This window comes from Coturnix japonica, chromosome 1 (genome assembly GCF_001577835.2).
Source record: "Coturnix japonica isolate 7356 chromosome 1, Coturnix japonica 2.1, whole genome shotgun sequence".
NCBI classification, from domain to species: Eukaryota; Metazoa; Chordata; class Aves; order Galliformes; family Phasianidae; genus Coturnix; species Coturnix japonica.
The window spans coordinates 96,313,105-96,340,661 of NC_029516.1; the positions used below are offsets into that span (position 1 = coordinate 96,313,105).

The 27,557-nt window shown below is 37.6% G+C and overlaps 2 protein-coding genes and 1 long non-coding RNA gene across 14 annotated transcripts in view; 1 reads left to right on the forward strand and 2 right to left on the reverse strand.

Annotated features, from left to right (window-relative positions):
* Positions 1–300: 300 nt before the first annotated feature.
* Positions 301–4,192, reverse strand: PIGP (phosphatidylinositol glycan anchor biosynthesis class P). Its single transcript, XM_015882392.1, has 5 exons — positions 4,075–4,192; positions 3,767–3,867; positions 2,442–2,514; positions 1,782–1,900; positions 301–883 (listed from the first exon to the last, which is right to left on the reverse strand). The coding sequence occupies exons 2-5, from the start codon at positions 3,846–3,848 to the stop codon at positions 765–767; spliced, it is 393 nt and encodes a 130-aa protein (XP_015737878.1). The 5' UTR covers positions 3,849–3,867; positions 4,075–4,192; the 3' UTR covers positions 301–764.
* A 36-nt stretch (positions 4,193–4,228) lies between these two features.
* Positions 4,229–27,557, forward strand: part of TTC3 (tetratricopeptide repeat domain 3) — a 54,604-nt gene continuing 31,275 nt past the window's right edge. For 2 of the 11 annotated variants that reach the window (XM_032448895.1, XM_032448898.1), the window contains exons 1-16: positions 4,533–4,613; positions 4,720–4,805; positions 8,299–8,344; positions 9,608–9,761; positions 10,149–10,236; positions 11,357–11,410; positions 13,043–13,166; positions 14,096–14,181; positions 14,464–14,558; positions 15,694–15,756; positions 16,673–16,727; positions 17,360–17,522; positions 17,633–17,681; positions 18,546–18,705; positions 20,400–20,454; positions 25,440–25,500. In XM_032448895.1, coding sequence (XP_032304786.1) covers positions 4,595–4,613; positions 4,720–4,805; positions 8,299–8,344; positions 9,608–9,761; positions 10,149–10,236; positions 11,357–11,410; positions 13,043–13,166; positions 14,096–14,181; positions 14,464–14,558; positions 15,694–15,756; positions 16,673–16,727; positions 17,360–17,522; positions 17,633–17,681; positions 18,546–18,705; positions 20,400–20,454; positions 25,440–25,500 — 1,358 coding nt within the window. In that variant the 5' untranslated portion in view covers positions 4,533–4,594. Of the gene's footprint in view, positions 4,347–4,465; positions 4,632–4,719; positions 4,806–8,298; positions 8,345–9,607; positions 9,762–10,148; positions 10,237–11,356; positions 11,411–13,042; positions 13,167–14,095; positions 14,182–14,463; positions 14,559–15,693; positions 15,757–16,672; positions 16,728–17,359; positions 17,523–17,632; positions 17,682–18,545; positions 18,706–20,399; positions 20,455–23,081; positions 23,210–25,439; positions 25,501–27,557 lie in introns of those variants that run through there. The other 9 variants (XM_015882372.1, XM_032448901.1, XM_032448903.1 and 6 more) reach the window with 9 other exon arrangements.
* On the reverse strand, positions 20,600–26,994 carry LOC107323395. Of its 2 annotated transcripts, XR_001559234.2 has the most exons (4): positions 26,688–26,994; positions 25,929–26,034; positions 22,395–22,453; positions 20,600–20,686 (listed from the first exon to the last, which is right to left on the reverse strand). It is a non-coding gene; the product is annotated as an uncharacterized LOC107323395 (long non-coding RNA). The 2 variants fall into 2 exon arrangements; XR_001559233.2 differs by lacking the exon at positions 20,600–20,686 and having other exon boundaries at positions 22,365–22,453.

Below are 27,557 nucleotides of genomic sequence, written 5' to 3' on the forward strand. Positions count from 1 at the left end.
AGCAAATTACTAAAGACACAGTAAAATATCAGTAGAAATTTCCTTACAAAAAGGGCTTTGAAGCACTGGAACAGGCTGCACAAGGAAATAGCTGAATCACCACCCCTGGTGGAATTAAAAGATGTGCAGATGTAGTGGTACACTCAGCAGTACTAGGTTAACTGTTGAATTTGATAACCTTAGAGGTCTTTTCCAACTTAAATGATTCTATAATGTGATGAGTAAAGAACTACATAAAGAAAAACCCAACTCCATACACCATTACCCAGAACAAATCCTACTAAACCACAGGAACACCGCTAACCTTAAAAATACTTACAGTTTATTAATATTTACAAATGAAAACTGTACATTTGCAATGTAAACACTTCAGTTTAACTTAAATTTTAAAAAAAAAAAAAAAGCCTCAAGCATTTGACAAACAAAACACATTTGCTTTCCTTGAACTCAATGACAGAGTTAAGCCAGGTACAAACATCCATTTTACTCTGAGTGGGAAATTTCAAGTAGTAGACTACAACTAATATAATGTAACTTTAAAATCAACAAAGCAGTAAAATGAATTAATGTGCCATAATTCTGATATTAATGCAGACTACCAACCCATATCCGTGAAATACATGCACATAATCTTTGTTAAAAACACACACAAAAAAAAGCTTTATTACACCATGAGAAGAAGGTTTCTTTCAGCAATGAGAGGTTATGTAATGTTCCTCATAATCCTTTATTCAGCCAAGTCTTAGTAACCACTATCTGCTACCTCAGATTCCTTTTTCAGGAAGGAAAAACATTCTGTTTACTTCACTGATGGGAATATCCCGCAATGCTGGAATTGCTTCTTCTTGAAATTTCTTCTGTTGCTGTTTTTTAGCATAGTTATCTACAGGAAACAATGAAAACATTCCACATATTAAAGATATTTTTTTCCTGTTTTCAATAGATGTTACATAATGCAATACTGTATAAATTCAGCTACTAAGTGATGCTGAAAACCCCATCTTGCTGAGGTATAATAAAATGGTAAATCAGAAACACTTCACATCAACATATGTTAACAAAGGCCCTGAAGAAATCAACCCTGCCCTTCTGCTGGAACATCCACTAGGGACTGCACTTTGTTTAAGATGCTGTATGACATCAAATCATAACTAGCCACAGATAAAAAGAGTAAACAAACCCTGCAGTGAGTAGCTCAGTCTGTAGCATGAGCATTTTATTTTAGGATTTCTATCAAGATGCTGGCTACCCTTCCTTTATCTTAGCTTCTTGTTCCCATTACCATACAGCTCCTGCTCCTATAACAGTATAAACATGTTCACAGTTGCATAATGAACAAAAAAAGTCACCGAGCATTTCCCTCAGGAGAAAACAAAGACAAGAAAAGCTGTTTTCCAAACAGAGCAAGACCAACATCCCACCTGCCATACAAACTCTTGGGTTGGCACTAAATGAGAGGACGATATGAGAGGGATGTACACATCCCTGGATACATACCTAAGACTTGTTTCTCTAAGGTTGTCTGCTCTGCTAATATGGTACACTTTAGCAGTTGGAAATAACTGCCATAAGGTAACAAAGAAGCAGAAGTCAGCTTTTAGGATCTTTTCACTCTGGTCCTCAAGTATTTCCCAAGAACTTCTTTTCTATGTTAAAATATTTGAAAGCTTAAAATTTGATTTATATTATGTCTACATATGTGTATTTACAGAAATTATCAGTTAAATATAAAAATCTTAGAAAAAAAACAAGAAATACCCCACAAAAAAAAAAAAAATTACCTGTAATAGTATGCGTGGAGTTAAGTGGAGCTGTACTCATCATGTTAATACCAAAAAGTAATACATAACCAATTCCTACAGCAACTAATAAATACGCTGGCAAAGCAACTGCCCAGTACCTGAGGAAAAAGATTTTAAAGTTCATATATTTTCTAGTAACAAATGTCTAATGATGTAACAGTTTTAATGTAGTGGCTATTTTATCTAATATTTTATCTAATACTAGCTTTACCTATGGGCAAAGAAACAACACTACTACGTATGGATCATGGTTTCCCCCAGGAAGATACCTGACTGCAAAAACCAGTGTAACTACTTTGGCATAAACCATCAAGTAGATTCATTTACAGTTAGTTTCTATTTTTTATATTTATAGTTTAAAGGCTACTTTATGTTATTTGACAAACTCTCTGAAAGGAAAAATTCAAATTTATCATAAAACATCAAAATACCACCATCCCTCCCAAGACACAATGAGAAATGTTTATCTTAAATGCTTATCCACATAAAATAATGTTTGACAAACATTACATTCCTTTAGAATCAGAAAAAAACAGACATATTTTAGGAACAGTTTCCCAATTTCTTATCTGGAAATCATTACACATATCCAGGATTAACAGTTTGAGGCTGATCTTAAGAAATTAAGTTTGAGCTTACTTTTGAGGCCAGTATGTCAGTCCCAATGAGAAGAGCCAAGTCTCAGGGATGTACGCCCAGATAAGATACAGCACTGCACAGAAGAATAAAAAGAATCACAGCAGTTCAAACAATACCATTTTAGACTTCCTTCTTAAGTTCTTAGAGCAATACTCTCATACTTGGACATACTGAAACTACTTGGTTTTAGCAGAATTTAAACAAAAATAGCTCTACTAAAATATGGTAGAATACACCTCAGAAAAATCTTGTCTAGCATGAGGATAACATCCACTTATACAATAACACTTCTGTACTCTGGAAATACTTCCTGACTCCCCTACAAAGACAGCCTGAGAACTGGAGCTGTTCAGCCTGGAGAAGGCTCTGGGGAGACTTAAGAGTGGCCTTTCAGTCTCTGAAGGGGATCTGTAAAAAAGAAGGGGACAGATTCTTTAGGGTCTGTTGTGATGGGACAACGGGAAATGGTTTCAAACTAAAAGAGGGGAGATTTAGATTGGATATAAGAAAGAAGTTTGTTACAAAAAGGGTGGTGAAGCACTGGCACAGGTTTCCCAGGGAGGTGGTGGACACCCCATCCCTGCAGACACTCAAGGTCAGGCTGTATGGGGGCTCTGAGCACCTGATGAAGCCGTGGGTGTCCATGCTCACTGCAGGGGTTGGATTCGACAACCTTTAAGGGCTCCTTCCAACTCAAGTAAGCCTATGATACCCACTTGTATGGGAATTTGGTACTCACAGCCTGAACCACTGATTAATCAGCTGAGGCAAGTGTTGGGTCAGCTGTAGGAACACAGGTGAGAGTAATTTATCTGTGCTCCTGGAAGGGATGGAGCTTGACTCCACCTCCTCTAGACCTCATTTAAGGGCTGACCACCACTAAGGCAGCATCTCTTGGATGTTGCCTCAGCATTTCCCAGTGAAGGTATATTGGTGAGTTTTTCCTCATAAATAGCCTTTTGAATATCTGTCACCATCTCTGTAGCATTCTACCATACACCACTCCTCTCCACAATGGTTACTAAGCAGTGGCAATATACACAATTCAGATATAAGATTTACTAAAACTAGACTGCAGAGAGTTTTAAATTAGGTTTTATCCATGTTACTACAAAAGACAGCATATTGTAAAAGAAAGACAAAACACATTAGAATCACAGAAGGTAATGAATCAGCCCACAGGTTTGGGAAGTAATGCTGACTCCTCCACTGCACCTCCTTACACCGGGCAGTTCAACACTAAAATCACCCTTCCGAGATGGTTTAGTTAGAATTACATTTACCCTATAAGCAAAGTAACAGATTTCAGTAGCCAGCATACTTACTAAAGCCAAACCAAGATCCCAAAAACAGAGCAAATCCATATATTGCCCTTTCAGGCAGCGGGGCTGGAGAGTTCTCCACCATTATTCACTGCTCCTTCCCTCTAACTCAGGGAAGAAACAAACAACGGTAAGAAGAGGTCAGAAGGCTCTCTCAGAGCTGTGTTACGAGCAAGGGACAGGAGATCTGGCAGCCCGGCTACCAGGCGGCTACCCCAAGCACCGCTGCCATAAGGACAGCCACTACCCCAAGCACCGCTGCCATAAGGACAGCCACTGTGAAGAGGACAACGCCGCCATCACACACGCACCAGGCTGGCTACAGGTGACGGCCCTATACAGCCTGACTGACCGCGGCCATACAGTCCTCTACCCTCCCGACCCGGAAGGTACAGGAGGAACAACACCAGCCTCTCTCTTCACCCTGGATATCGCGAGTCTATGGGTCTCCTCCGCTCATGCGCAGTCACAGATAGGCAGCTTTCGCTCGCAGACTCGCAACAGCCCGAGGTTGTGCGGTTCAGTGAGCTTCAGCGCTGAGCTCAGGGCGGGTGGGTGCTCGGTCGGTCTTTTCTGAGGGCTGGTGAGTGCTTAAAGCGTCGGGTGCGACCCTTCCATCCCTGCCTCCCTCCTGTGCCTCTTTCCTTGCAGCAGGAGGGAAGGGCGATCGCCATCTCCCCGCAGCCCCCGGCTGGATGATGCCTGGGGTGGGACCGGCGCTGTGGGGCCGCTCTGCGACACGTCAGTAGGAGCCGCGGGGCTTCCGGGTGGCGGCTGTCAGAGGAGCTGCCGGGCAGGGCGGGACGAGGGGCTCGGAGGCTGAAGGATGTGATGGGTAGAAATAACACAGGTCTTCAGTGAAACTCTTGTAGGGATCTGGATGAGTCCTCTTAAATATGGGTTGTTTGCCTCTGGGCTCCCTCCTCACTGTATTTCTTTTCATCGTTATCTTTCAGGATCTCGAATCATGGGTGAACCTTTGTCTGACTCTGAGTTTGCGGCCTTGGCTGTCAGTGCTGGTTATAAGTCCTGCTGTGAATTGGTGAGTGGGTTTGGAATTCCATTGGGATTTCATAAAATCATAGAGTGGCTTAGGTTGGATCTCACAGCCCACCCAGCCCAACCCCAGCCATGGGCAGGGCTGCCCCCCACCAGCTCAGGCTGCCCAGGGCCCCATCCAACCTGGCCTTGAGCACCTCCAGGGATGGGGCACCACAGCTTCTATGGGCAGCTGTGCCAGCGCCTCACTGCCCTCAGTACAGATAAAGTGACTTTCTGATTTGTAAAGCTGTATCAGGTTTGGGGCTTAGGAAAAGGTGGTAGGGCCCTGGAACAAGCTCACCAGGACATGGCACCAAGTCTGAGGGAGTTTGTGGAGCATCTGGACAAACTCTCAGCCATAGGGTTTGAGTTTTGGGTGGTACTCTGTGGAGCCTGGGCTTGGATTCAGTGATCTTTTTGTGGATCTGACTCATGATATTCTATGATTCTATGACCTGTACTAGGGACCATTAGTAGTAGTGTGTCGCATTCAATTTGTTTATATCACTGAAGATATTTTCTATGCTATGCGCAGAATACAATACTTCAACAGTTGTGTTAATATTCTAAACACTCTTTAAAGGAATGTATGTTCTATGCTATACCTTCAGTATCTTCATTGATGACCTGGATGAGGGCACTGAGTGCTCCCTCAGTAAGTTTGCAGATGACACCAAGTTGGCTGTAAGTGTTGATCTGCCTGGGGGTAGCGAGGCCCTTTGGAGGGATCTGGACAGGCTGGGTAGCTGGGCTGAAGCCAATGGGATGATGAGGTTCAACAAAACCAAATGCTGGGTCCTGCACTTCAACCATGAGAACGCCAGGCAGCACTACTGGCTTGGGTAGAGTGGCTGGAAGACTGTGTAGAGGAAATGGATCTGGGAGTATTGATTGATGCTCAGCTGAACATGAGCCAGCAGTGTGCCCAGGTGACCAAGAAGGCCAATGGCATCCTGACTTGCATCAGAAACAGTGCTGCCAGCAGGAACAGGGAAGTGATTGTCACCCTGTACTCAGCCCAGGTGAGCCTGCACCTCGAGTACTGTGTCCAGTTTTGGACTCCTCAATGCAAAAAAGAAAGGGAAGAGGAGGCTCAGGGGAGACTTTATTGCTCTCTATAACTGCCCGAAGGGAGGTTGTTGTGAGCTGGGGGTTGGCCTGTTCTCTCATGTAACTGGTGATAGGACTAGAGGGAATGGCCTTCTCTGAAAGAGTGGTCAGGCAGTGGAATGGGCTGCCCAGGGAGGTGGATTCACTGACCATGGAGGTATTCAAGGAACATTTGGACATTGTGTTGAAGGACATTGTTTAGTGAGAACTACTGGTGATTGGTGTATGGTTGGACTGGATGATCTTGTAGGTCTTTTCCAACCATGGTGATTTGGTGATTCTGTGATGCTGTTGAATGCCCTTGATTCTGTGTGAATGCTAAATTTTGTTTCTGAGGTCTGCTTTAGTGGGAATGTCACCTTGGGCTTGATGTGCCCAGTACTAGGCACTGGGGATGGAGAAGTGAGAAAGATGAGTTTGTTTTCAGTATAGTAGTAGAATCCATCTTGTGGGGTGAATAAGGCTTTCTCAGTCATCTTTCAAGATTAATTGATTTTGAAATACCAGTTAATCTTCTTCCTCTCTGTGTTAGTGCCCTGGTCTGGTAAATGTGTTGACACTACAATAACTTATTTTTGAGTGTAAGCCTTGATTTATGTGTAGCGCAGTAGCAGTTCAGGACTATTAGTTTGGGCAAAACTGTGATTCCTTGTCATCACCTCAGGTCAAGTTAGTAAGTCATTATTGTGCTACATATTAGTGTTTCTGTGAGATCTGCTGTTGAAACAATAAAGGGCTTTGAGAGGAACTTTCTGAATGACACGTTTCATATTTACAGACTTTTCTCCAGTTGTTTTCAGGGATAGGTATGTGTTTCCAACCTGATCTAGTAAATGTGTATGTTTGGTGGCCCTGCCAGGCAGGGGGGTTGGAACTACATGATCCTTGAGGTCCCTTCCAACCCGGGTCATTCTGTGATTCTGTTTCTTTGAAATGATAATGTTGCTGTGTGGGGGCATAATACATACAGTATGCATCAAATGGCACACACAGTGTTTGTTAAAATAACAGACTTCTTAGGGATTGGTAAAAGAAAGTAACTTATTTCTCATCTTGAGAGGCTTCACTGGAGCACTGTGCTTTAAACCCATGAAAGTATGTTGTTTAAACTGTTAAAAATCTTTTGTCCATTCCTAATGATTAATCTGTGGGTTTGCTTTTCAGTTCATGGTTATGTAGATGCACTTTTTATTTTCCATAAGATTGCAGTTGACTAGACTGTTGTGTTAGCTAACTAATAAAAATGCATTTTGTCGTTGTTGTTTGTTTGCTTTCTGGCTTTGCAAAAGGTGAATTGGAAAGACCTGATACATAGGGGTCTGTCAGAGGGATTTGTTAGTGCAAAATACTGCAGATTCAAAGTTTCCTTTTTCTCCCAGAAAACAGATGGCAGAATTCCAGAAATGGAGCAGATTAGGAACATTAGTATTGTTTTATTCTTTGTGAAATGCAATGTGGGCAGGGAGAGGGGGACGGGGAAGGCTGTGGGAGTTCACCCATCTCTGATTGGACATAAAAGACATTGAGATGACGGTGAACATTAAATGAGTTTCATTAAGATTTTATTACAAGCTTCTGTTCAGAACAAGTAGGTACACAAAAATTGTTTTCCTGGCTGTTATCTACATTAGTATTTTAATTTTAGTAGACTAAAATACTAATAAGAAATCTCAAATACTACTAAGAAATCAGAATTAATAATGCCTTACTAAATTTTAGTTAGTTACTGATTGATTTAGTTGATGTGTCTGCATTAGTATTTTAGTTCAACTCAGGATGGTTTTGAAGCAAATATCCCAACTGTCCCTGTCTTCTACACTTCAGCTTCCATAGTGAAGATGTATAGGAGTGTGCTAGTGGGATTTGCTGAGAGTGAGGCTAATCTGTAAGATGCTTTTAAAAGCATAGGTAATATGCATCAGTCATGAATGAGTGTGCTGTCTGTGGGACTTGACTTAAAACAGTGCAAACTAAAACAGCCCCTTGAGAAGTGTGTAATGTAAAAGTAGGCTCCTCAGTACCAAATGATTTGCTTCATAGAATTGTTTCCTTTTTGATCATGCTACTTATGACAATATAAAATCATAGAATCTTTAGAGCTGGAAGGGGCCTTTGAGGGCCATCTAGTCCAGCTCCTTGGAGTAAGCAGAGATATGCCAGCTAGGTTAGGTTGCCACAGATCATCCTCTCTACTGATCCTCTGTATCAGTGCTTTGAAAGCAAGAGTGTATTGAGAAGAGGAATTGGTGAGAGAGCTTAAAAATTGCCTCTATTCCTCCACTTCCTCTAATGTAAAGATTATATTATGGTTTAGTACTTCAAAACTTCTTAAGTAATGTATTTGCAAGATATGCAGTGTTAAGAAATGACATATTTATCTTTAGGGTCATGGAGTATTTGTACAACGTTCTCCACATAAACCTAAAACTGGTAAGTAAACTAAATTAATATAACTTTCTTAAGTAATATCTCTGCTGTGCTTGCATCTTTCATTTGCTGTTTCACTTTTTACCCCTCCTTTTGTCTGAGTAAGCTAAAATCATTCCATCTGTGATCAGAAGCATTCTAGTGTTTAATTAATGCTGAAGGGATTCTCATCTTACTCTGCTGATGCAGTATTTGTGAGATCAGTGTGAGTACACAGTAAAACCGACGTATATTCAGATGGTTAATACTACCAGTTTGGGCTGGTAAGATTGATGTTTATTACCTGTGCTTTAATTGTAACTGTATCTTAGACACATTCAAGACACATTCAAATGGTTCTTAATAACTGTGAAATTCTTTACCTATAATCCTTAATAATCATTTTTTGGACAGTTGCAGAGAAGCAGATTATTAAATCTAAATTATTAAATCTGGATTCACTACAGAAGTGATAGCATTTAATATGTAGGATTTCAGGTTTAACCACCAGTCCCATTGTGTGAGGTGAATTTTTGCATTTATTCCAACTCAGATAATACTGCTTCTGCTCTGGGATTACTTGATGCCACCTCGGTGGTCTAATTGGGATCCTTACCGAGCCATTTGGATGTGGTGCTCAGGGATATGATTTAGCAGAGGGTTGTTAGAGTTAGGGTACTATGGTTAGGCTGTGGTTGGACTTGATGATCTTCAGGGTCTTTTCCAATCTGGATAATTCTATGATTCTTACCTTTTAAAGACAGTGTTATATTTTTTTTGGAAGAGCCATATATCACATATGTAATGGACTCTAGAGAAAAAAGGTTGTTTCTGATTTTTCTTTTTTTTTCTTTTTGTGCTATGTTGCTACATGCCACAATACATTATATTTGTCATGGAAAATAATTAAACGGGTACAGCTACAAGAAGCTCATATTGTACCTTGGAAATAGTATCTCTTTTAGCCGTTAAGCAGCTCACAACCCTTGTTAGGTCCGTGTTAAAAGCAGGCAGCATTTATTCATTTATACATTTATATTAATACTATTCAGAACATAGGCAAAGAATGTAAGGTCTGACAGCAGGTCTGTATGCTTACTTCCATATAAATTCCCTCCTTCAGTTTAGAAAAATAAACAAAAACCTCAGCTTATCAGGTATGTTGGAAGTTTCAAGTTGTCTTCTTCTGATTAAATAGTACCTAGGAATGCATTTTGGAAATAACTGGTCATTTTGAATGTGTAGTTGGACTTTGATTACTTCCAATGCTTTAATTGTATAGTCTAGTTCTTAACTGTTTTCTTAAAGATGTTGACCCCTGTGAAGTGTGGTGCCGTCAGCCGGTTGACAAACTGAGGGAATATTGCAACATTATTAAAATACGCATCTTTTGGCCTCTTCTCTTCCAAAGTGAAAGTAATTATTTGGTAGCTGACTGGGGGTAAGTTCTCACAATGATTCATCAGCCTTTGCATTTCTTTTCATCATCTGCGAAGGATAACAGATGTGACAGTTGTGCTCTCAGTAATGGTAAAACAATGTGTAGGAGTGTTTTTACGGTGAGCTATGTTACTTAGCTCTCAAAAATATGATGACAGTGTTAAGAATGAGTTTCTGAAGCTTGGAATCTTTGCGGTATTTAAGTGCTTAAATGGATATCTTCTATTTGAAAAGTACCAAAGTCTTTGAGTCTTTTTGTTTTTCCACTTCTGAAATGCTTGATTTGAGTTAGTAGCCACGTTCTTGCTTAGATCTAATCAGTGTAACTATTAGTAGGTAAGACTGTGTTGAACAGTGTTATTTTTCTAATTGGTAACTTTTTTTGCAGCAGTATACATATTTTAGACTGGAATTGGAAGAAACTCTGTGATTTAGTGCTTGTGGAAGACCTTGTTGATTTGACTAAAAAAGTGGTTGTAAGTATTATAACTCAAGACTGTGTTTTACTTTAGACATTTCCTTTTAGTGGAGTGAACAAACCGATTGTCAAGGTACAGATTTCTATAAATTTAGTTTCAGGTCATAGCTTTTCTTACAGTTGGAAGAGTCCTTATTAAGTACTTGCAGAGTCTTAAAGTATGTTTGACTGGGGCCCTTGTAAATTGCTAAGAGAGTCACATGCATGAAAAGGAAATAGCACCTTATCCTGATGAGTAAGTTGAACGGGTTTTGGGGTTTTTTTGGTCAAATTATTTCCTTGCTCAACCGATTATTCTAAAATAGATACTGTTGTTGCCTTCATGCACTGACAGTGTGGAGGAGAGAATGACACAATCGTTTTCAGCAGCTGAAGGAAAGATAGTTGGCTTTTAGAATTTAAGTATGACATTAAAAATATATATACATATTCATTTACTGAAGGTATGTGTTGAACTCTGAGTGTGCTTTTCTGTCCACCTTACTGTTACATTATTAGGTACTCATCTGGTGGATTCATACTTACGCTCTTGGTGCCATTCCCCCCTTCAGGCTCTCTGAGTGCTCTATTTTCACCTTCTCATACTTCAGGATGTCCCTGCAGTTATTCCACTCTGCCTGATGTGTTGAGTTTTTTGTGCTGTTTCCCTCCATGGGAGCCTCTCAGTCTTTATATGAGGGGCTCTGTGTGTATTCCCATTCCCACTGACTCATACTTTGCTGTTCTTAATTGTTCAGCCTTTATTTTGTAAAAGACTGTATATCCAGTATCCAGATCTAGGGAGAGGAAGTGCTGTTGCTTTGGATATTTTTCATTTGATGTTCCAGCTGGTACCTTGTGTAGGTAACTACAGGAGCAGCTAAAGCAGTTGGCTCTCCTAACCAGACATCATAGCATCTTCACTATTCATTTATATTTCAGCAACTGTAGTTGGGGATTAGCTACCGAATACAAAAATATTTCTTGAAACTTTGAAATGGACTAGAGCAGTTATCCAGGTGGCGCTGCATTGATGCCGAATAGAAAATGTTATTGAGTTGAACCTGAGCAGACAGCAACTAAAATTAACAGATGTTAACTTTTTTCTTTCTTTTGTTTTTTTCAAATCTCTCTGCTAGAACGTGCCACATTTTATTGGGGGCATACTGAGAATTGGCAGCAGGTTAGAAAATGTAAGTTTCTTGAATTCTTTTTACTTGAAATGCTCTTTTATTTGTGAATACAAACAAAATATTTGTACAAATATCCAAAATATTAAAATAATTACTTAAATATATGGACATATATGTTGATACATCCCACTTGTTGCAACTCTGAGCCACAAAATAAAGTGTCTGTGTGACAGGAGCTGTGAAATAAATACTGTCTGTGTAAGAAGATCATAATGGGTGGGAATTCTGGGGGTGTTTGTATGTTACACTAAAAATCTTGGAATAGGCCAGTGGGAAAGAAAAACACTTTGCATATAATGACAAGGAATTGTTAGTGTAACTGAAACCTTCCAGAATGGGATAAATAAATGGAGGAACTCTTATGATAGTAATAATACAATTAAAATTAGTGATAAATACGTTCCCTATTGCCTAACCCTATCTGAGCTGTTATGCTTAGCATTTACAGCTCCTTGGGGACTTGCAGTCAATGGCTTCAGTTTACTGTGGGGAGAATAAGCATTACTTCTTAGAGGTCTTCCTAATTCTAGAATTGACTTGCTTTTGTTTTTTATGCTTGATAATGCACTTTTGTACCTTGCTTGCTATTGTTATTGGTATGCATGTTCAAGTTGCTTCTGATTTTATTATACTTCGTGTGTTTTATGTATGTTACATACATTTTGCCCCAATTTTGTCCATTTCTATGTTTGGGTATTTGTTTCTTTTTTGTTTGTTTTCTGTTTCTATAATGAGTGTTTACCAGTTGCTTATTGCTACTGGGTCTTTGAAATCAGCTTGTGATATCTTTCCCATGCGTGTATTCTTCTCAATTATTTCATGTCTCCAGTTATTGAGTCCTTCGTTCTACTATATTTGTCTTTTATTTTTACATTTCTTAATATTGCATCATGATGTTAACTATAGCAGTAGCAAGTCACTTAACTACTGTCTGTATATAAACTATTGTTGGACTGTGCAAAAGTGAGCCAAGTGAATCGTAGCAACCTGGTCAAAAGAGATTTCTGTTGAAGATGAAACAAATTAAAACATGCAGGTAGTAAACTTGGCAAGTTGCAATCCTGTGGCCTATTGTAAGCAATGGCAATTATGTATGATGAGGGTTCAGAGCTATAGTAGGACTGACTATGCTTGATTACTGAAATGATAAAAACTTCAGAACCTCTCTTTTTTTGGAGGCAGATGGGAAATATTCTAAGAAATTCTCATACAGTGGTACTGATTGAGTCTGAAAGACTGTGAATGATTGACTAAGGTTGTGTTATGGGAGAGCACTGATCCATCTTCATGATCAAATTCAGTATTTGGTAGAGCTATACTTGAATGGCTTTCCTGCCTCCTGTTGAAAATATGTCTGTCTGCATTTAGTGAATATGCTTTATTATGCTGTGTTTGAATTACCTGGATATTTATATTTGTGAACTATCGCCTGTTTGAAAAGCTAACAAATTGGGATCAAGTGCCTCAAGTGGGTGCTATACAAGAACTGTTTTTTATGTGCATATGGAATACTTTCGCTATTGCCAGTGAACCAGGTTTACCTGGTGTGTTGTTTTATTTTATTTAGGACTTTTTATCAAGTTACTGTTTTGTTGATATTTTTTCTTACTCCTTTTTGTTCAATTGAACTAGGGTTTCTTCGATGTTAGGGATGCACTTGATTGGATCAGATGTACGGGTAATATCAATATTCTGCAGAAGCTGGAGAAACTTGGTGATTTTGGTTGGCTCTACCTTGAAACTTTCTTTGGTGGATGTAAGTATGAACTCTTGTGAAGAAACAGTCACGTGGAAAGTTACCTGTGCTCAAGTTATGGAATAGTAATGTTATATTAGCTTGAAAGTGTCTGTAAGAGTGACTGGAAAAAGTGTTGTTATTGCGTTGGGTTTTTTTGTTTATTTAAAGTAGTCAGTTCTTCCTTGAGTTTCTGTACATTGTCCTGTTCACAGTGCGCACACTTTTTCTGAACAGGTATTCAGAATGATTCCTGAGTTTGTAGTCCTCTGTGAGATAACAGTGTGCCTGTTGGCTCTCAATCTTTAATGTAGGGATGGAATGTGATTGTAATATTAATAGGGTTTTATTGTTAAAAGTTTGACAGGATTTTGTCTATATTCTGATGTTGGACGTTCATCTTTCAAAATTCAGCTTACACAGCTCATGAACATTACCGTAGGCTATTAACACTAGCAGTAGAACTTCAATTGAAATGGCAGAAGATGCCAGTCCTACAGTTTTTCTTGCCTGTTGGGCAGCTTTTATTCTGTTCTTAATTTTTGCACATATACATTCTAATTCATCTACTACAGCAAATAAGTGAGTGGTGGGAACTGGACTTGCATGTAACCAGAAAATCTTTTTGTAGTTAAGTACCTAAGCACAAATTCTTTACAACAGAAATCTTTACAGATCTTTCAAGTCCCAACTTTATCAAAATGAAACAAAATTTCAATTGATTGCTTGAAAGAGGGTAAATCCTTAAAGGTTTTACTGCTTGCAAGGCATTTTAAATGGTATTTTTGTTTCAAGTGTTTCTGTCACGTCATTTGTTTCTGTTATTTGTTTGCTATGTCAAATTTTGCTTCCGCCCATACAAGGTAGCACAATTCTTAGCAGAAAATAAACTCTACTTTTTGTCTTGATTAATTTTTCATCCATTGCTTTTTTCTGATTTTTGTCTACAGGCAAATATTATATTACTAAAGTTGCTTTGGAAGATTGTAACCTAGTTGAAGAATTTAAAGCTGTCACCTGTGAAAACTGTAGGAAGGTAAGAGACTGTATCAGGGTGTTTGTCATTTTCATGTCTTGTGGGGTATTTTTGGCCATAAAAAAATGGCCAAGTGATCAAAGAGTCAAGTTTCAGAAGCTTAAGTGTGTAATTATCCAGACATAAATGATTTCCTTGAGAGATCCTGACCTAGTAAACAGAACATTGGTTGTTTATGTTGCCATTGTATGTTGGAGCTGTCTACTACCAGATGTTTTCTTTACTGCATGTTGCAACTGAGTTTAATTACAGTGGTTTCTGAATTGTTTTTTAATTTCACAGAAGAGTGAATCTATGAAACAGAAAGGAAATGAGGAGTTCTCCCAGGGAAAAATTGATCATGCTATAGTATCATATACTAAAGCCATAGAGTTTTGGTAAGAACTCAACTGGTTAATTAGATTGTGTTGTGTCATATGAACTGAACTTACTGGGATCTGTCATGAGTTTGTTTAGTTTTGCATGAGCCACTAGAAGCCAAATGATGTCTAACTGAAAAAAAAAAAAAGTGTTAAACGACCTTTTCTATTTCTACATACTAATGGTTTTTCTTTCTGAGAGATTCCGTTAGGTTTGGAGCTGATCTAAGGTGACTAAATAATAAGTAGAGTAAATCTGAATTCCATAAAAATGATTTAATTATTTATTTATCTTTAATTTGGTCTATAGTTTTATTACTGTGCAGTTGATGGGATTAGCATTTTGCTGTTGTCTTTCTTCAGGTTTTGTCCCATAGTACATAGCGTCACATCTCAATCCCAAATTCAAGCTGATTTCAACCTCCCCAGACATTGTTTTCTTTCTCCTTCTTCCCTGGCTGAGCTGACTTCCATCTGCTTCATCATCACACTTCTTTCTCAGCTAGCTGCATCCTTTTCCTTTTGTTTCAGGTGGTCACTGGATTACATACACAGTTCACTCACTCTTCTGTAGGTACTTTGGCAGCAGTGCTTTAATTCTTTAGAACTGCTGCTTGATCGTCCCAGTCAGGCAGATGATGATGAAACAGTTCTAGAACCGGTGATCCAAAAGTGTTTGTGAAACATTTGGTTTAATTGGAAGCTAAGAATTGCAGAACAAAAGAAAATGGGATGTATGTGACAGTCAAGCTAGCTTTTCCATGATTTTCCCCAGGCAAAACAGAGATGAGAGGGAATATACTAGCTGCATCTTTGGTTGGCTTGAGTTGTGTTTTGTTGCATCTGTCACAACAAAATATTGGGGGTAGAATCTAAATCTGTCTTCTTTTATTCTTTTCCCTGTATTAACCTTACAAATTGCTACATAATTAAAACTATAATGTTAATGATTGTAAATTGCTGGGACTGTTGAAGGAAACTTGTATATAATTGTTTGCAGTGTTTGTGCTATGGTGTTTGCAGACAGTTATTGGGAGAACTTCTCCTTAAGTTTTCTGAAATATATTTATAAAAAATAATTATAATAAAATAAAAAAATAGAAACAAATAAAAATATATATTTATTACAAACTTTTTGATTTTTTTTCTTAAGTCCTGCAAACCATCTTCTGTATGGAAACCGAGCTCTTTGTTTAATTCTCACGAAGCAGTACAAGTAAGTAACCCTTGTTTATGATCCAAAATATTGTGGTACCCTATACGAGCAAATTAACACTGAACAAAGACAGTGTTTAAAAAACTGAAGTGTATATATAGTAATTGTGGTGTCACTACCTCAGAAAACTGATAATAAGAGAAAAGAGTAATGTTAGCTCTATTCACTGGTAGTATGTATTGCTATTTAAAGTTTGGAATGGTGGGGAGGTTACATGACTGGGAAAATAAAAGCCCTTGGTACCTGTGAACACTGTGATTTATGAAACCTTTTAGAGAAGAGTGTGTTTCTGGGATTATTGTTCATTAAGCCAGATGTTAAGCCAAAAATCTTGTTTGTGACCAAGGTGGATGCATGTTTTTTTATATAAAGATTTTGTTGTTAGTAAAACTGAAGTTTTAAGGGTCTGATTATCATTAATCCACACCTTATTGTTGCAAGAAAAAGAAATAATAATAGAATTAAAAATTGACGTCCGTACAGTTCATAGTTTCTGCCCATTTTCCTGGTTCTGTGCTCAGCCCTCTGCACATTACATTTGATTTTTACTATACATGGTACTTCTAATGGATATTAGGTACTTATTCATTATTCTCAAAGTCCTATTTGTCCACATCTGGTGTGTCTTTAACTGGCCATTGGTGAGTAGCTAATGGCAATGAGGTTTCCAGTTCCAAGCCACTGACATTATTTGTTTCTGCATCAGCTGAAGTAGTCTTCTCAGATAATTTCAGTTGACTCCTTCCTTGAGAATTCCCAGTTCTGTTAATTCTTTCTGGCCTTTTTGCAAGTGAAGGAACTGTTCTTTTATTTGACTTAAATTTGTGTGGTGCTGTGTATGTTGAAACCCTTCTCTGTAGATTAACTTGAAGTCTGAGTAATAAACATCTCTTCCAATTTCTTCCTTCTTTCTAAGGAGAGCCCTTGCTGATGGAAAAAGGGCCACTATTTTGAAACCTAATTGGCCAAAGGTTGGTTTCATACGTGTTTCAAAATTGTCTTTTGCTAGTGTCGTAAATTGACGTAAGATCCCAGAGTCTGAATCACACAGATAGGAAGTGTCCATATCTGCATGATTAGAGTGTCTGGGAATGTTGCTTCAGTCAGACAAGCATGTAGCTTTCTTGCATGTTTATGTTAAAAATGTTATTTTGGTGCTTTGCATACATGATGTTCTGCATGTGTGAAGAAAACACTTATTACTTCATAATGCATAGCTGTGTTATCGTAGTGCTTTAAAAAATGTACATATAGTCCATAGAGTAATGAAAACCTTATTTAATGAGCAAAATATATTTCCTTGTGTTCTTGGACTAATGGAGATTAAAGAAGGGATAGTTACAGAATTGCAAATCGATGTTTTACATTGGGAGGAAAAAAAAAACCTGTTTTTCTCTGAATCCAGAGGCTGGATACTGCTTCTGATGAATTATTTTCTGTTTCAGTGTGCTGAGTAGTTGAAAACTTTGGTTATTCGCAGGTGCAATAGATAATATTAGTGTGCAGTGTTTTTACTTCATACTGTCCAGTACACTTCAACTGTTTTAAGTATAAAGTATCTCCTTATTTGAGTGAATGAACACTTAAACTGATATCCACATAGGGTCATTACCACTTCTGTAAGGCGCTGTCATTGCTGGGGGAACATGAACTGGCTTTAGAAGCTAATGAGAGAGCTCAGGAACTGTGCAAGAATATTCTTGATGGACTTAAGGATCTTATTCAACAAAATGACAAGTTAAAGAAGACACTGGAAGAAACGAAGGGTAACCTTTTCTGATTTCAAGATTTGCCTTGAAAAATGGAAATCTCGTTTATTGGTAACTTTCCTTCAGAAGCAGCTAATTTTTTTTCCTTCCTATAAAATTTTCTATAGGTACTAAAGAATATAAGCAGAAACCAAAGAATTTGCATCTAGAGAAAAAGTAAGCAACTGCTAAATTTGCTATTTTTTTCTTAATTAACAATGCTTAGCATAAGATTTAAGTAATATATGTCATAGATGTTTACTGATATATTACAATTTAAGAAATAAAAATGAAAGAAATGGGACTACCAGAACTGCAGCCACAATGTGGCCTAGTAGTAAAGAGGACTTCTAGGTTTTAATAAGCTGTCTTCTGATACTTTCTAGTTCCAAGTGGTCTCCTTCAGTGTATTAAGTTCTAGCCATGTTGGAAATAACAGGAAACAGTTACAGTTCTGTATTTCTTGTCCTCTCTGTTTCACATACACTGTTGAAAATGTTTCTGTAATCATGTCCTCTGTTTTGTGTTGACTTTGCTGCATAATGTTCACGAGGAGATTAAGCTGATTCAAATCCTCATTATGGGAGGAACAGAATGGTAGCAAATGAACTGTGGCAATGCTAAAAAGTATTGTGAATCCAAATTAATAGGAACTTGGTTTTGTCATGTCTGTTTTAATCTCTGGGGAAAGCAAAAGAATTGAGAGGGGTTTCGTATTCATACATTCAAAGACTGTTCTGGTTTCTGCTGGTCTGCTTTTGGTGATGTGCCATCTATCTGTAGGAAATTGTATGGGGTTTGTTTCTTTTTCCTTGTATGATGTTTTTTTTTTTTCATTAGAGATCTTTGCTTAAGCTAAGACTGAGTACCTTGGAGGCTGAAAAAAATATACATATGTTTGATCAAATGCTTTAAATATGTTTGTGGCATGACAGCTTCTGTTAGGGAAGGCTTTTATTTATTTTACTCACAACATATATATGTGATATACCTTAAATGTTAACATTAGAAAAACTAGGATTCTCTATTTTTACTTTTCAGGGGCTGTGGTTCTTCAAAATCTCATTTGATCATTTCTCAAGAACAGAAAGAAATAGAGAAGGACAGAAGACAAATGCAGTTTGATCATAAAGATGACCATTATCATCAAAAACATGATACCACTGTAAGATATGCTACAGATGGGATTCCAAGACTACCAGTATGTTAATTTTCTCCATTCTGGAGTATGCCAATTAATGCTTGGCTGAAATTTTGCTCCGGTAGTATTATAGTAATTGTTTACTTTCTCAGCTAAGTGCGAGAGGAGTGCCCTTAAGATTAAGAGTGCTCTCAGTTCAAGTGGATTCTACTATTGTGTCCTGGTATAATCAAGTTCAGTGGAAGTTGCTTTTGCAAAAGTTAAATCATATACAAGGTTTTTCCTAAATAGGAACGTTTTGTACTGATATTGCAATGCTAAGTTATTTGCATGGTTACAGACTATTATTTTGTTTTTCTGTGAAGCAGTTTTTTTCTCTACAGAAAAAACTTTGAGTAGTATTCCTAGAATGCTCTGGGGAGATCTCATTATGGCCTTCCAGTACGTAGGGAAGGGAGTTGAAGGGAGCGTATAAACAGCCATTCCCCCTCCTGTTTATGAGGGTGGACAGTGATAGGACAAGGGGGAATGTTTTTAAACTGAGACGGGAGGTTTTGGTTAGATGTTAGGAGGAAGTTTTTCACTCAGAGGGCGGTGACACACGAGAACAGGCTGCCCAAGGACATTGTGGATGCCCCATCCTTGGAGGCATTCAAGGCCAGGCTGGATGTGGTTCTGGTCTGGTGGCTGGCAACCCTGAGCATAGCAGGGGGGTTGAAACTAGATGAGCGCTGAGGTCCTTTTCAACTCAGGCCATTCTATGATGTTAACTGGCTTATATTTAAAACTAGGATTTTGTGGTTCTTGGTCATGTATGTGGCTTGTGTGCTTGAAAAAAGTGTAATATACTGTTAGAAATCAGAATCACAGATGTCCGAAGTTGGAAGGGGCTCATAAGGATCGTTGAGTCCAAGATAATTCTTAAAATTTAAATAACTGTTTGCAAGCATAAGTGTTCTACTAAATTATTTTTATTCACTTTTTTGTGAGGAAGACTCTAAAGATAAAATAAGACTTAAACTTTCTTCTCTAATCAGGGCTGAGTTTTGTTCAGAAAAAATAAAATAAGGATATGCAGTAGAAAAGGACGGTCCAAGAAATCTACCAACAAAAGCCTCTAACTCTGCCTTTTAGAGTATTACTTCACTGTTAAAATGCAAATGCTTTCTGTGCTGTTGTGGTTTAAACTCAGCAAACAACCTTCTCAGTTTTTATAGGAGGGTGGGACAACGAGTAAAGATGACGCAATAGTTAAGAAAATGAAACTAAGGTACAAAGGCAAAGGGAGGGAAGTGTAAGTTGGAATAACTTGCAGGAAAAGACAGGTCCAGAACGTACAAGAAGTGCTTCAAGTTTTTCACTGTCTTAGGAGAACTTGAATCTGCCTTTGTGCATGCGGATCTTCATATTGTAGGTCTGTATAAATTTATCTTAAAGAATGTTACTTCAAAAAAGCTGCCATTTTTAGATAGTGTAAATTGATTTGAAATTAGGGAAAAGTGTGTGTATGAGTACAGTTTGAGTAACTGAAATTTTCTTAGGGGACACAATATATGATGGAATGAGTGATTTTGTTGTTGAAACTCTGATTTTTAGTTTAATTGTAATTTCCAGACAGGACTGAAATGGGCAAATCAGTTTTTAGATTTAAAGATTGTTTCTGTTCATATGCAGCAAAGTGACTATGAAGCTTGAATAATACCTGTTTGCTTTTTATTTTCTGTGTTAAACCAAACTATTGTATTTGGCATTAGGTGACCAGCATGCCCAGGACAGAAAACAAAGTGTGGTCTTCGGACTTTCCACCAAGTGAGTTTGTTTTACCGTTTATCAAGTCTGGGTCAGTTCTTCCTTCACTGTTGCTGTTATCAATAATCAAGTTTATGTAGTGTCATTTTCAGAACAATACGTTATTATGTTGTTGGTTTTTCTTCCTGTTTGGTGCAGTTACTTAGATCCTCCTATTTCTGTGTCTTATTTCCTTTCTACTTTTGTAGTTTCAGTCTGATTTATATGGATGAACTTGGAATTTAAAGTGGAACTGAAAAATAAAATGCTGAGTTAGAAGCTGGAAGTAACTTTCCTTGTTTTAAGTTTTTGGATCTTAAGGACTAAAATTACAAATGTTGTTGTTTTAGTATTGATAATTCGTTTGATTACTATAAGCTCCATATTGTCTTTAAGAAAATAATCTTGCAGTTAGAGAGAAAGGATATTACAAACTATTTAACAGAGATAATGTTTTCCTACGAACTTCAAGAGGAGGAAGTTGGTATGTTTTATTGTTCATGTGTTTCTTTAAATTAGAAGAACACATTTGTAGAAGAAGCTGCTAATTCCAAATATACCACAGTCCTGGAGTCACCTTCCCATATTGAGTGTGTTTGTTTTACGCAGGAGCAGCTCTCATCTTCAAAGTGAATTCTCCTGAAGCTCAGGCCTTGTCTGCTTTTATCATCTGATAAACCTACTTGAACTGAAAATTCCTAAGAGATTTCTCTGACATTCAGAAATTGTTGTTAGTTGTAAGGTTTGTGTGGAATATTTTTCCTGTGGTATCTGGACCATGTGCATGTCTGTGGTGTATTCCCTCCATTGACCTCCATTGCAGCAGGTCCTTGTATAGTCCTGACCAGAGAAAAGTCTGAAGGTTGAAGTGCTCAGCTGTGCTCTTCTGTAGACCTCACATACTTAAATATTTAGCTAAATGGGTGCCAAAGTAGGAAGCATCTCAAAATTTGATCTTAGAAAGCCAATGCAGAAGCACTGCAAAATATTGTTTACAAATGAGCAGTAGGAAAAAATAATCTTGATTTGTAGGCTTTGTACATATGCAAATATCTTGAAGTATTATTTGTTACAAAGTGGAAAATGTAGAAAGATTCCAAAGTAGAAGTCAAGACTAGTTTGTTGAAAGGATGTTACGTGGTAATGTTGTCAGAAAGGTGGATCTATTAGCTGGTGTGCAATGAGCCTATTCACACACACTCAGGGTAGATGCTGCTTTCTATGAGGGATTGGGCAGTTTGTCTGTCCTCTGCTGTCTGCTGTCCTGGCTGTTTGTGCTTTTGTGGGGTTGTTTGTGTATCTTCAGCAGCCCTGGTGGTCATTTGGGGAATGTTCCTCTTTTTATCCTGATCTGGTCACCTAAGAACAAGCTGAAAAGTTCTACTCTTACCAGTTCTCCAAAGGGAGCTAATTGTCCTTGATTAATAGATAACATTGCTGGCTAAGACATTCTGCTTTAGTAGAATCAAAAGATCCTATGTTCACGTTGGTTAAGCACAGACAATACCCCCTTTTTTCCTAGAGAAGATTATTATGTCCATTACCCGTGTTTCCCCATTTGAAAGTTTCTAAATATCTAACCTAGTGTGGGCGGGATTATTAAAGAATAGCATACGTACCCAGGATCTACAGCACAGAGATTCTTTACATTATAACATATGAACATTCATACAGTTACCATGAGGTGCCCGCCTGTTCCTAGAGCTGCTGTACATATTAAAATCTAATGCTACACTTGTGCTGTGTTAATACGGGTTTTTGGTAGGAGGAGTCTTTGGCGGTCCTGAGGTTGCACGGGGAGGCGATATCCAAGCAAAAGGCTGTGTGATACGTAGGCCAGGTCCCATATATGGTCAGGAACTTATTTACAAAAAACATGTCTGTTAACTAAGTTTCTAATTAGCACTTTGACTTCATTAGTGCGCCTGTATTATCGACTCTGAGTTGATAATGCAGCATACCTCCTCAAGGCTTGTGGAATGTTGAGAATCTGCTTTTAGGCTCCAGATGTCCTGTTTGTCTAGGGAGGAAAAAAACAGAATGTCAGTTTTCTGAGGAGCTTGAATTAATTGCTGAAGGCCCTGAATTTATTTCCAAGTATCAGTGTTAATGAGAAAATTATGAGATGTACTGTGGCCACAAGGATTTTTGAACAAGTCTGAAGCAACTGGCAAGTAAAATAACTGTATTCATTTCTTCCTGAGTGAGAAGGATAACTCATTTTAGAGAGGTCAAGGAAGAAAGAGGGATAATGAAAGATTGAATGCAGGGAGAGAAGTGCAAATTCTTCCAGACTGAGGAGATTGTAGGATTATGAAATGCACTGAAGTTGTTGGGGGGGGGGGGGGGGGGNGGGGAACTGATGTGGATGATTCCGTACTTTTTCTTTCTGTTCTTGCTTCCTTCTCCCCCCCGATACTCATTATGTCAGTACTGATGTAGAAGGAAATATTTGATTTGGCTTTGATGTGAAAGGAGGGGTTATGCATCGAATGACTGGCTGATACATGTTTGGTGTGGGTGGGGAGGGACAGCTTTCTCTTTCGTACCCTTTGTTCACATAAAGGCTTGTGACTCGCAGGAGGTTTCGTGTAGGGGAACTTTATGCCGCTGTATCTTATTTTAACAGCACTGTCCCTTTTCATTACAGTTTTTGTTTGCATGTGTTATTTTTTCGAGCATGTGTATATTTCTGTTAAATACGTTTGTTTGTTCCTAATGAGAATCACTATGAAAAGCAGTGTCATTTGTGCTAATACTTTAAAATGGTGGTGGGGTAAGTGAATTATGTTTGCTATTGAATTGAATGTACTTTTTAAAATCTAAGAGTAGCGTCTTATGAAATGAAAGTAGCAAGTAAGTCATGCTGAATTATAATCAAAATTGTTCATGGATTATCTTAAGTTGGTTGCTATGCGAGAGTAATCATTCATGCAGGAAATTTTTCCCTAAAATCATTTTTATTTAATGGCTTTCAATGTTAAGTTCATTCAGTGTGAAATAATTAGGCTGATTAATTATCCTGTGCAAGGAAAGGTTTTTATTGCTTTATTTTCATTAAGATTCCATTTTGGATGATATACTAGTTCCTTAACAGACAGAAACTTGTTTAATGAAGAGAAGGGAATAGAATACTCATCTCCAAATGGTAAACTGATTATATGCTTGAAATGTCTGACTCTGAAAATATTGTTTTCCATCACTTAGATGTCTTTACATTTAATGTCTTTAAAATTTATAATGGCTATTAGTGTTACTTTGGAGTTCATACATGTGTATGAACTGTTTCAGCCGACACCTGTTCAGTCTCCTGTCTCATTTTCAATAAATAGTTTGTAAAACAATTCTGAACACATTCAGTCTTCATGACATCTGAATTTTGTTTGGATTAATTCAGATTTCTTGTAATGAAGTAATTTTCAGTGAAAAAATCAATGGGAGGTTCCCTGTGAATCTATTAGACATTTTGCTGTCCTGAATGAGATAAGTCAAATGGATAGATGAGCGTTTTTCTGTGACCAATGTATTTTGGTATTTTAAAATACAAATATGCAAAATAAATTTGAAATTGAAGTACATAGACTTTTCTGAGTAACACAAACGTTTGACAGAATAGGTAACTATTGGAACTTTACATATGAAGTCATTAACACTTTCATATTGAACTGTGTTGGTAGCCATACTTTATGCTTAGGTTCAAGTGCTCTAATAGCTTAAATCCAGGTGCTGGAATGTGTGTTGTCTGTGTGATGCTGTCCAGTGCTAGGAAGCTGTAGTCGTCTTCTCTTCCAACGTATAGCTGACAGTTTCCTGTATGTTTTGTAAAATGAATTAGGTTTAACTAGCAAAAAGAACCCTGTCCCCATCCTCTTCCTGTAAATAATTTGGAGCTCATGCAATGTGTGTGATGCTCAGCAGTTCTGTAACTGAATTTGTCAGTTGCTTGTTGGTTGCCTATCCAGAAATCCTACTTTTTGCCTTGCTTGTGAATTGCTTGATTATCAGAAGGGAGCTTTCCACATAACTGGATTTTTTTTTCCACTGTTTTCGTTGAGTTGTTAAAGCCTTGTAAAGTTCTAACTGAAAAGTCTTGAAAATTAAGCACTTCATGGCGTCATTACGAGCATGCCTGTGCACATTCAAGTGCCTTTATGTTATGCTGTAATTCCAGTGAAAACAGTTGAGTTGTTTCCTGGTTTTGACCAATTGCATTAAAGTATTGAAACATCTTCTCTTGTTCCTTGTTCTTAACGGCTTGTTTACTTTGTAGAGCATTGTAACTAATTAACTACAGACACTGGAAATTCTGGAGTAAGGGAGAGATTTGCATAGTCCTTGATGCTGTTTCAGGGCTAGAAACTAATCAGTACCATGATAGATTCATTCTTGTTGTAGCCCAGTGGTTTTGTGGCCCAGTGGTTTCTCATAGTAGAACATTTGTAAGTTAGAATCAGGGACATTTGTCTCAATGTGACTCATATGTTAGGAATTCTAATGTTAATGTGGCTTGTACTGGGCTTCTCTAGAAACGTTTTTCTGAAGTAGGAGACTTTCTGTAAAATCTATATACTCAAGATAAAGACACTTTGCAGCCAAAGTGATCCATTATTACCTTTCAGAAGTTGTAGTTATCGTCTAGTAATTAAAAATTTCAGTGTTGGCTTTGTGTAACATACATGATTTATTTGGCTTACAGTCTGCTTCAATAGCTGTTACAGTATTGGAACCAGATCATATGTTAGAGAATCTCAAGATTATTCCGTGTATTTGAAATACACAGTAGAGTTAGTAAAATTCTGTACTTACTATGTAATAAAAGTAATATGAAATGTATATTGTAACACTCCAATGGCTTTTTTAATAACGTCTCAGTTGTTCTGGCTCTGAATATTGTAGTATTTTTAGATTCATTACTTATAAAGCAAAATATGAGTTTTAAGTGTATCTTTTCAGTTTTTTATATAATGATTATTCTGTTTGAAATGCTTCTTTTTTTCTCATTACAGGCCAGAGTCACCAACACAAAGGAAGGTCAAAGAACAAACCTGGTGAACCTGAAAAGAAACAGTAAGAATATTTTTAAATTATTTAGTAGAACCAAAATTATTTTTTTTTTATCATTGAGTTGCAAAGCACTTAAAGGGCTAAAGGAGCTTTGATTTGCTGCTTGTTCTTTGCTTTTTGATTTTCTTTTTCCTGGATAAGGACAAATTTTACCTCTTAAATCTAGTATAGAAATAAATTATAGTGAATATGTAGGTTGCTCCAAAAGTAACACCTCCTGTTTTTTTCCATGGAAATTGCAGTGGATACAAAGAACATGGTAACACTGTTTGACAGAGAAAATTCTCAGCTACACAACACTCATTTTCAACATAGTCACTACCATTAGCTATGCTTTCTCATCAGCAATGAGTGAGAGACTGCATTCCATGAACCATTGTCTTCAAACAGATATGGGGCCTGGCATTATTGTATCGCAAGAGAAAGCTTACTTTCTTGTCTGTCCCGTCTCTGTAAGTTGGAGTCTTCAACTTAGTCATTGTTGCAGTGTAGTGGTCAGAGCTGATGGTTTGTCTGGGTTTCAGGAAATCTTGAATTCTTATTTGGAAATGAAATATTTTACAAATCTCAGTTGAACTTTAGTAAAGGAAGGCATTAACTTAATCCCTGCTACTTAAAACAAAATAATAAAGTCCCATAAGCAAGATACATGATATAGGCTACCAATAGATGTGCTTCCTTTGCAACAGACGATAATAGCAATCTTGTTCTTCTTGTTACATTCAAACTTAAGTCACAGCAGAACTCAAGCTGTATCTTATTTTCAAGGTCTTTTTGTACTATTTGTTCTGCGTACCAAATCATTTTTTAAACCTTTTTAATTCTTTGTGCACTTAGTCAAAATAAGAGATTTGACCATGAAGAGAGCATTGGAAGTCAGTTTGTTTTATACTAGAAGTGTTACTTAGAAAGTTCTTTACTACTTAGAAAGTTCCGTAGAACTTGAATCTTGGCATAATGTACATTGATTGATCTTTAGAATGTGAATACCTTTCTTGAATGTAAATCAATATGTTTAATGGTTTGAAGCCAGTTGAAATGAGCAGCATGTAGATTTTATGTACAAAACACATGCTTCCATTAGTTCTAAAATTTAGAAGAGTTTAAGAAAAGAATTAATTATTTCCATTAACTCCGGAACTAACATAATCCAAACAAGTTGGGAAAGTCACTGCATTTATAGGTGATACCATTTATGAGTGCATTTCCTCTCTGAGTAGGTTGTTAAAGGTGAAGAACTGTAGCTGCTGACTTGTTTTGTAACAGAGCTGAGGCGAATGATGACATAATGCTTAAGACAACACAGAGTTTGAAACTGTAGGTGTTGTAACTTGGAATGTGAAATGAGACTAACTGTGCTCTAACTGTACTTTCTTGGTCATACAGCAAAGTAAGTTGTGTACGTTGACATAGAGAAGTTGATGTGAGCTTCCATTGAGTGTTGTTTTTTGAAGTGTATTTTTCCTACCTTGAAGAGGCCAAACCTTTAGGAAACCAAGGAGCTGAACCTGATTACTAGTAGTCCAAATTGAAGTGTCACCATGAAACCTGTCATCTTTTGATCTGTGTTCTTATATTCTTTTGTTCATATGATTCTTTTTTTTCCTCCCTTCTGTGACTCTTTGTGAATACCACCGCAGCTAGAGCAGTTGAAACTTTGACATGGGAAAGGTCCTGTATTTCGTTTAACTTGGCTGCCTCTGAGTTGTTTCTTCTTTCAGTTTAGTGGGGGAAAAAAGCTCTGAAATTTAGAAGTCACTGTGAGAACAAATCCTCTTTAAAGTAATAGAACCATCTACAAAATTACTTCTCTCACAGTGGAGTTTCAGACTTGGGAAAATACAGTATTTCCTAACAAGGGAGGTATGTGGTCAGTTACAGTCAAATCTCCACTTCTGTAATTGGCACGTAGAATGGCTTCAAAAATAATCAAGGATCCTTTGTGCTCCAGCAAGAGAAAGGAATAACTGGAAAGAACTCCTTTCTTCTCTTCTGTGTTTTCCTTGCCTGTGCCCTGCCAAACTGCCATATGTAATTGTTTTTAAGTAGATGTGCTTGAA

What these genes read in the sequence shown, in the direction of transcription:
- PIGP (XM_015882392.1), bottom strand. Translation starts at nt 3,848, where the DNA reads ATGGTGGAGAACTCTCCAGCCCCGCTGCCTGAAAGGGCAATATATGGA. An exon ending in GGGATCTTGGTTTGGCTTTA is followed by an intron (nt 2,515 to 3,766) that starts GTAAGTATGCTG and finishes TCTTCTGTGCAG; the next exon opens with TGCTGTATCTTATCTGGGCG. An exon ending in CTCCACGCATACTATTACAG is followed by an intron (nt 884 to 1,781) that starts GTAATTTTTTTT and finishes TGTTTCCTGTAG; the next exon opens with ATAACTATGCTAAAAAACAG.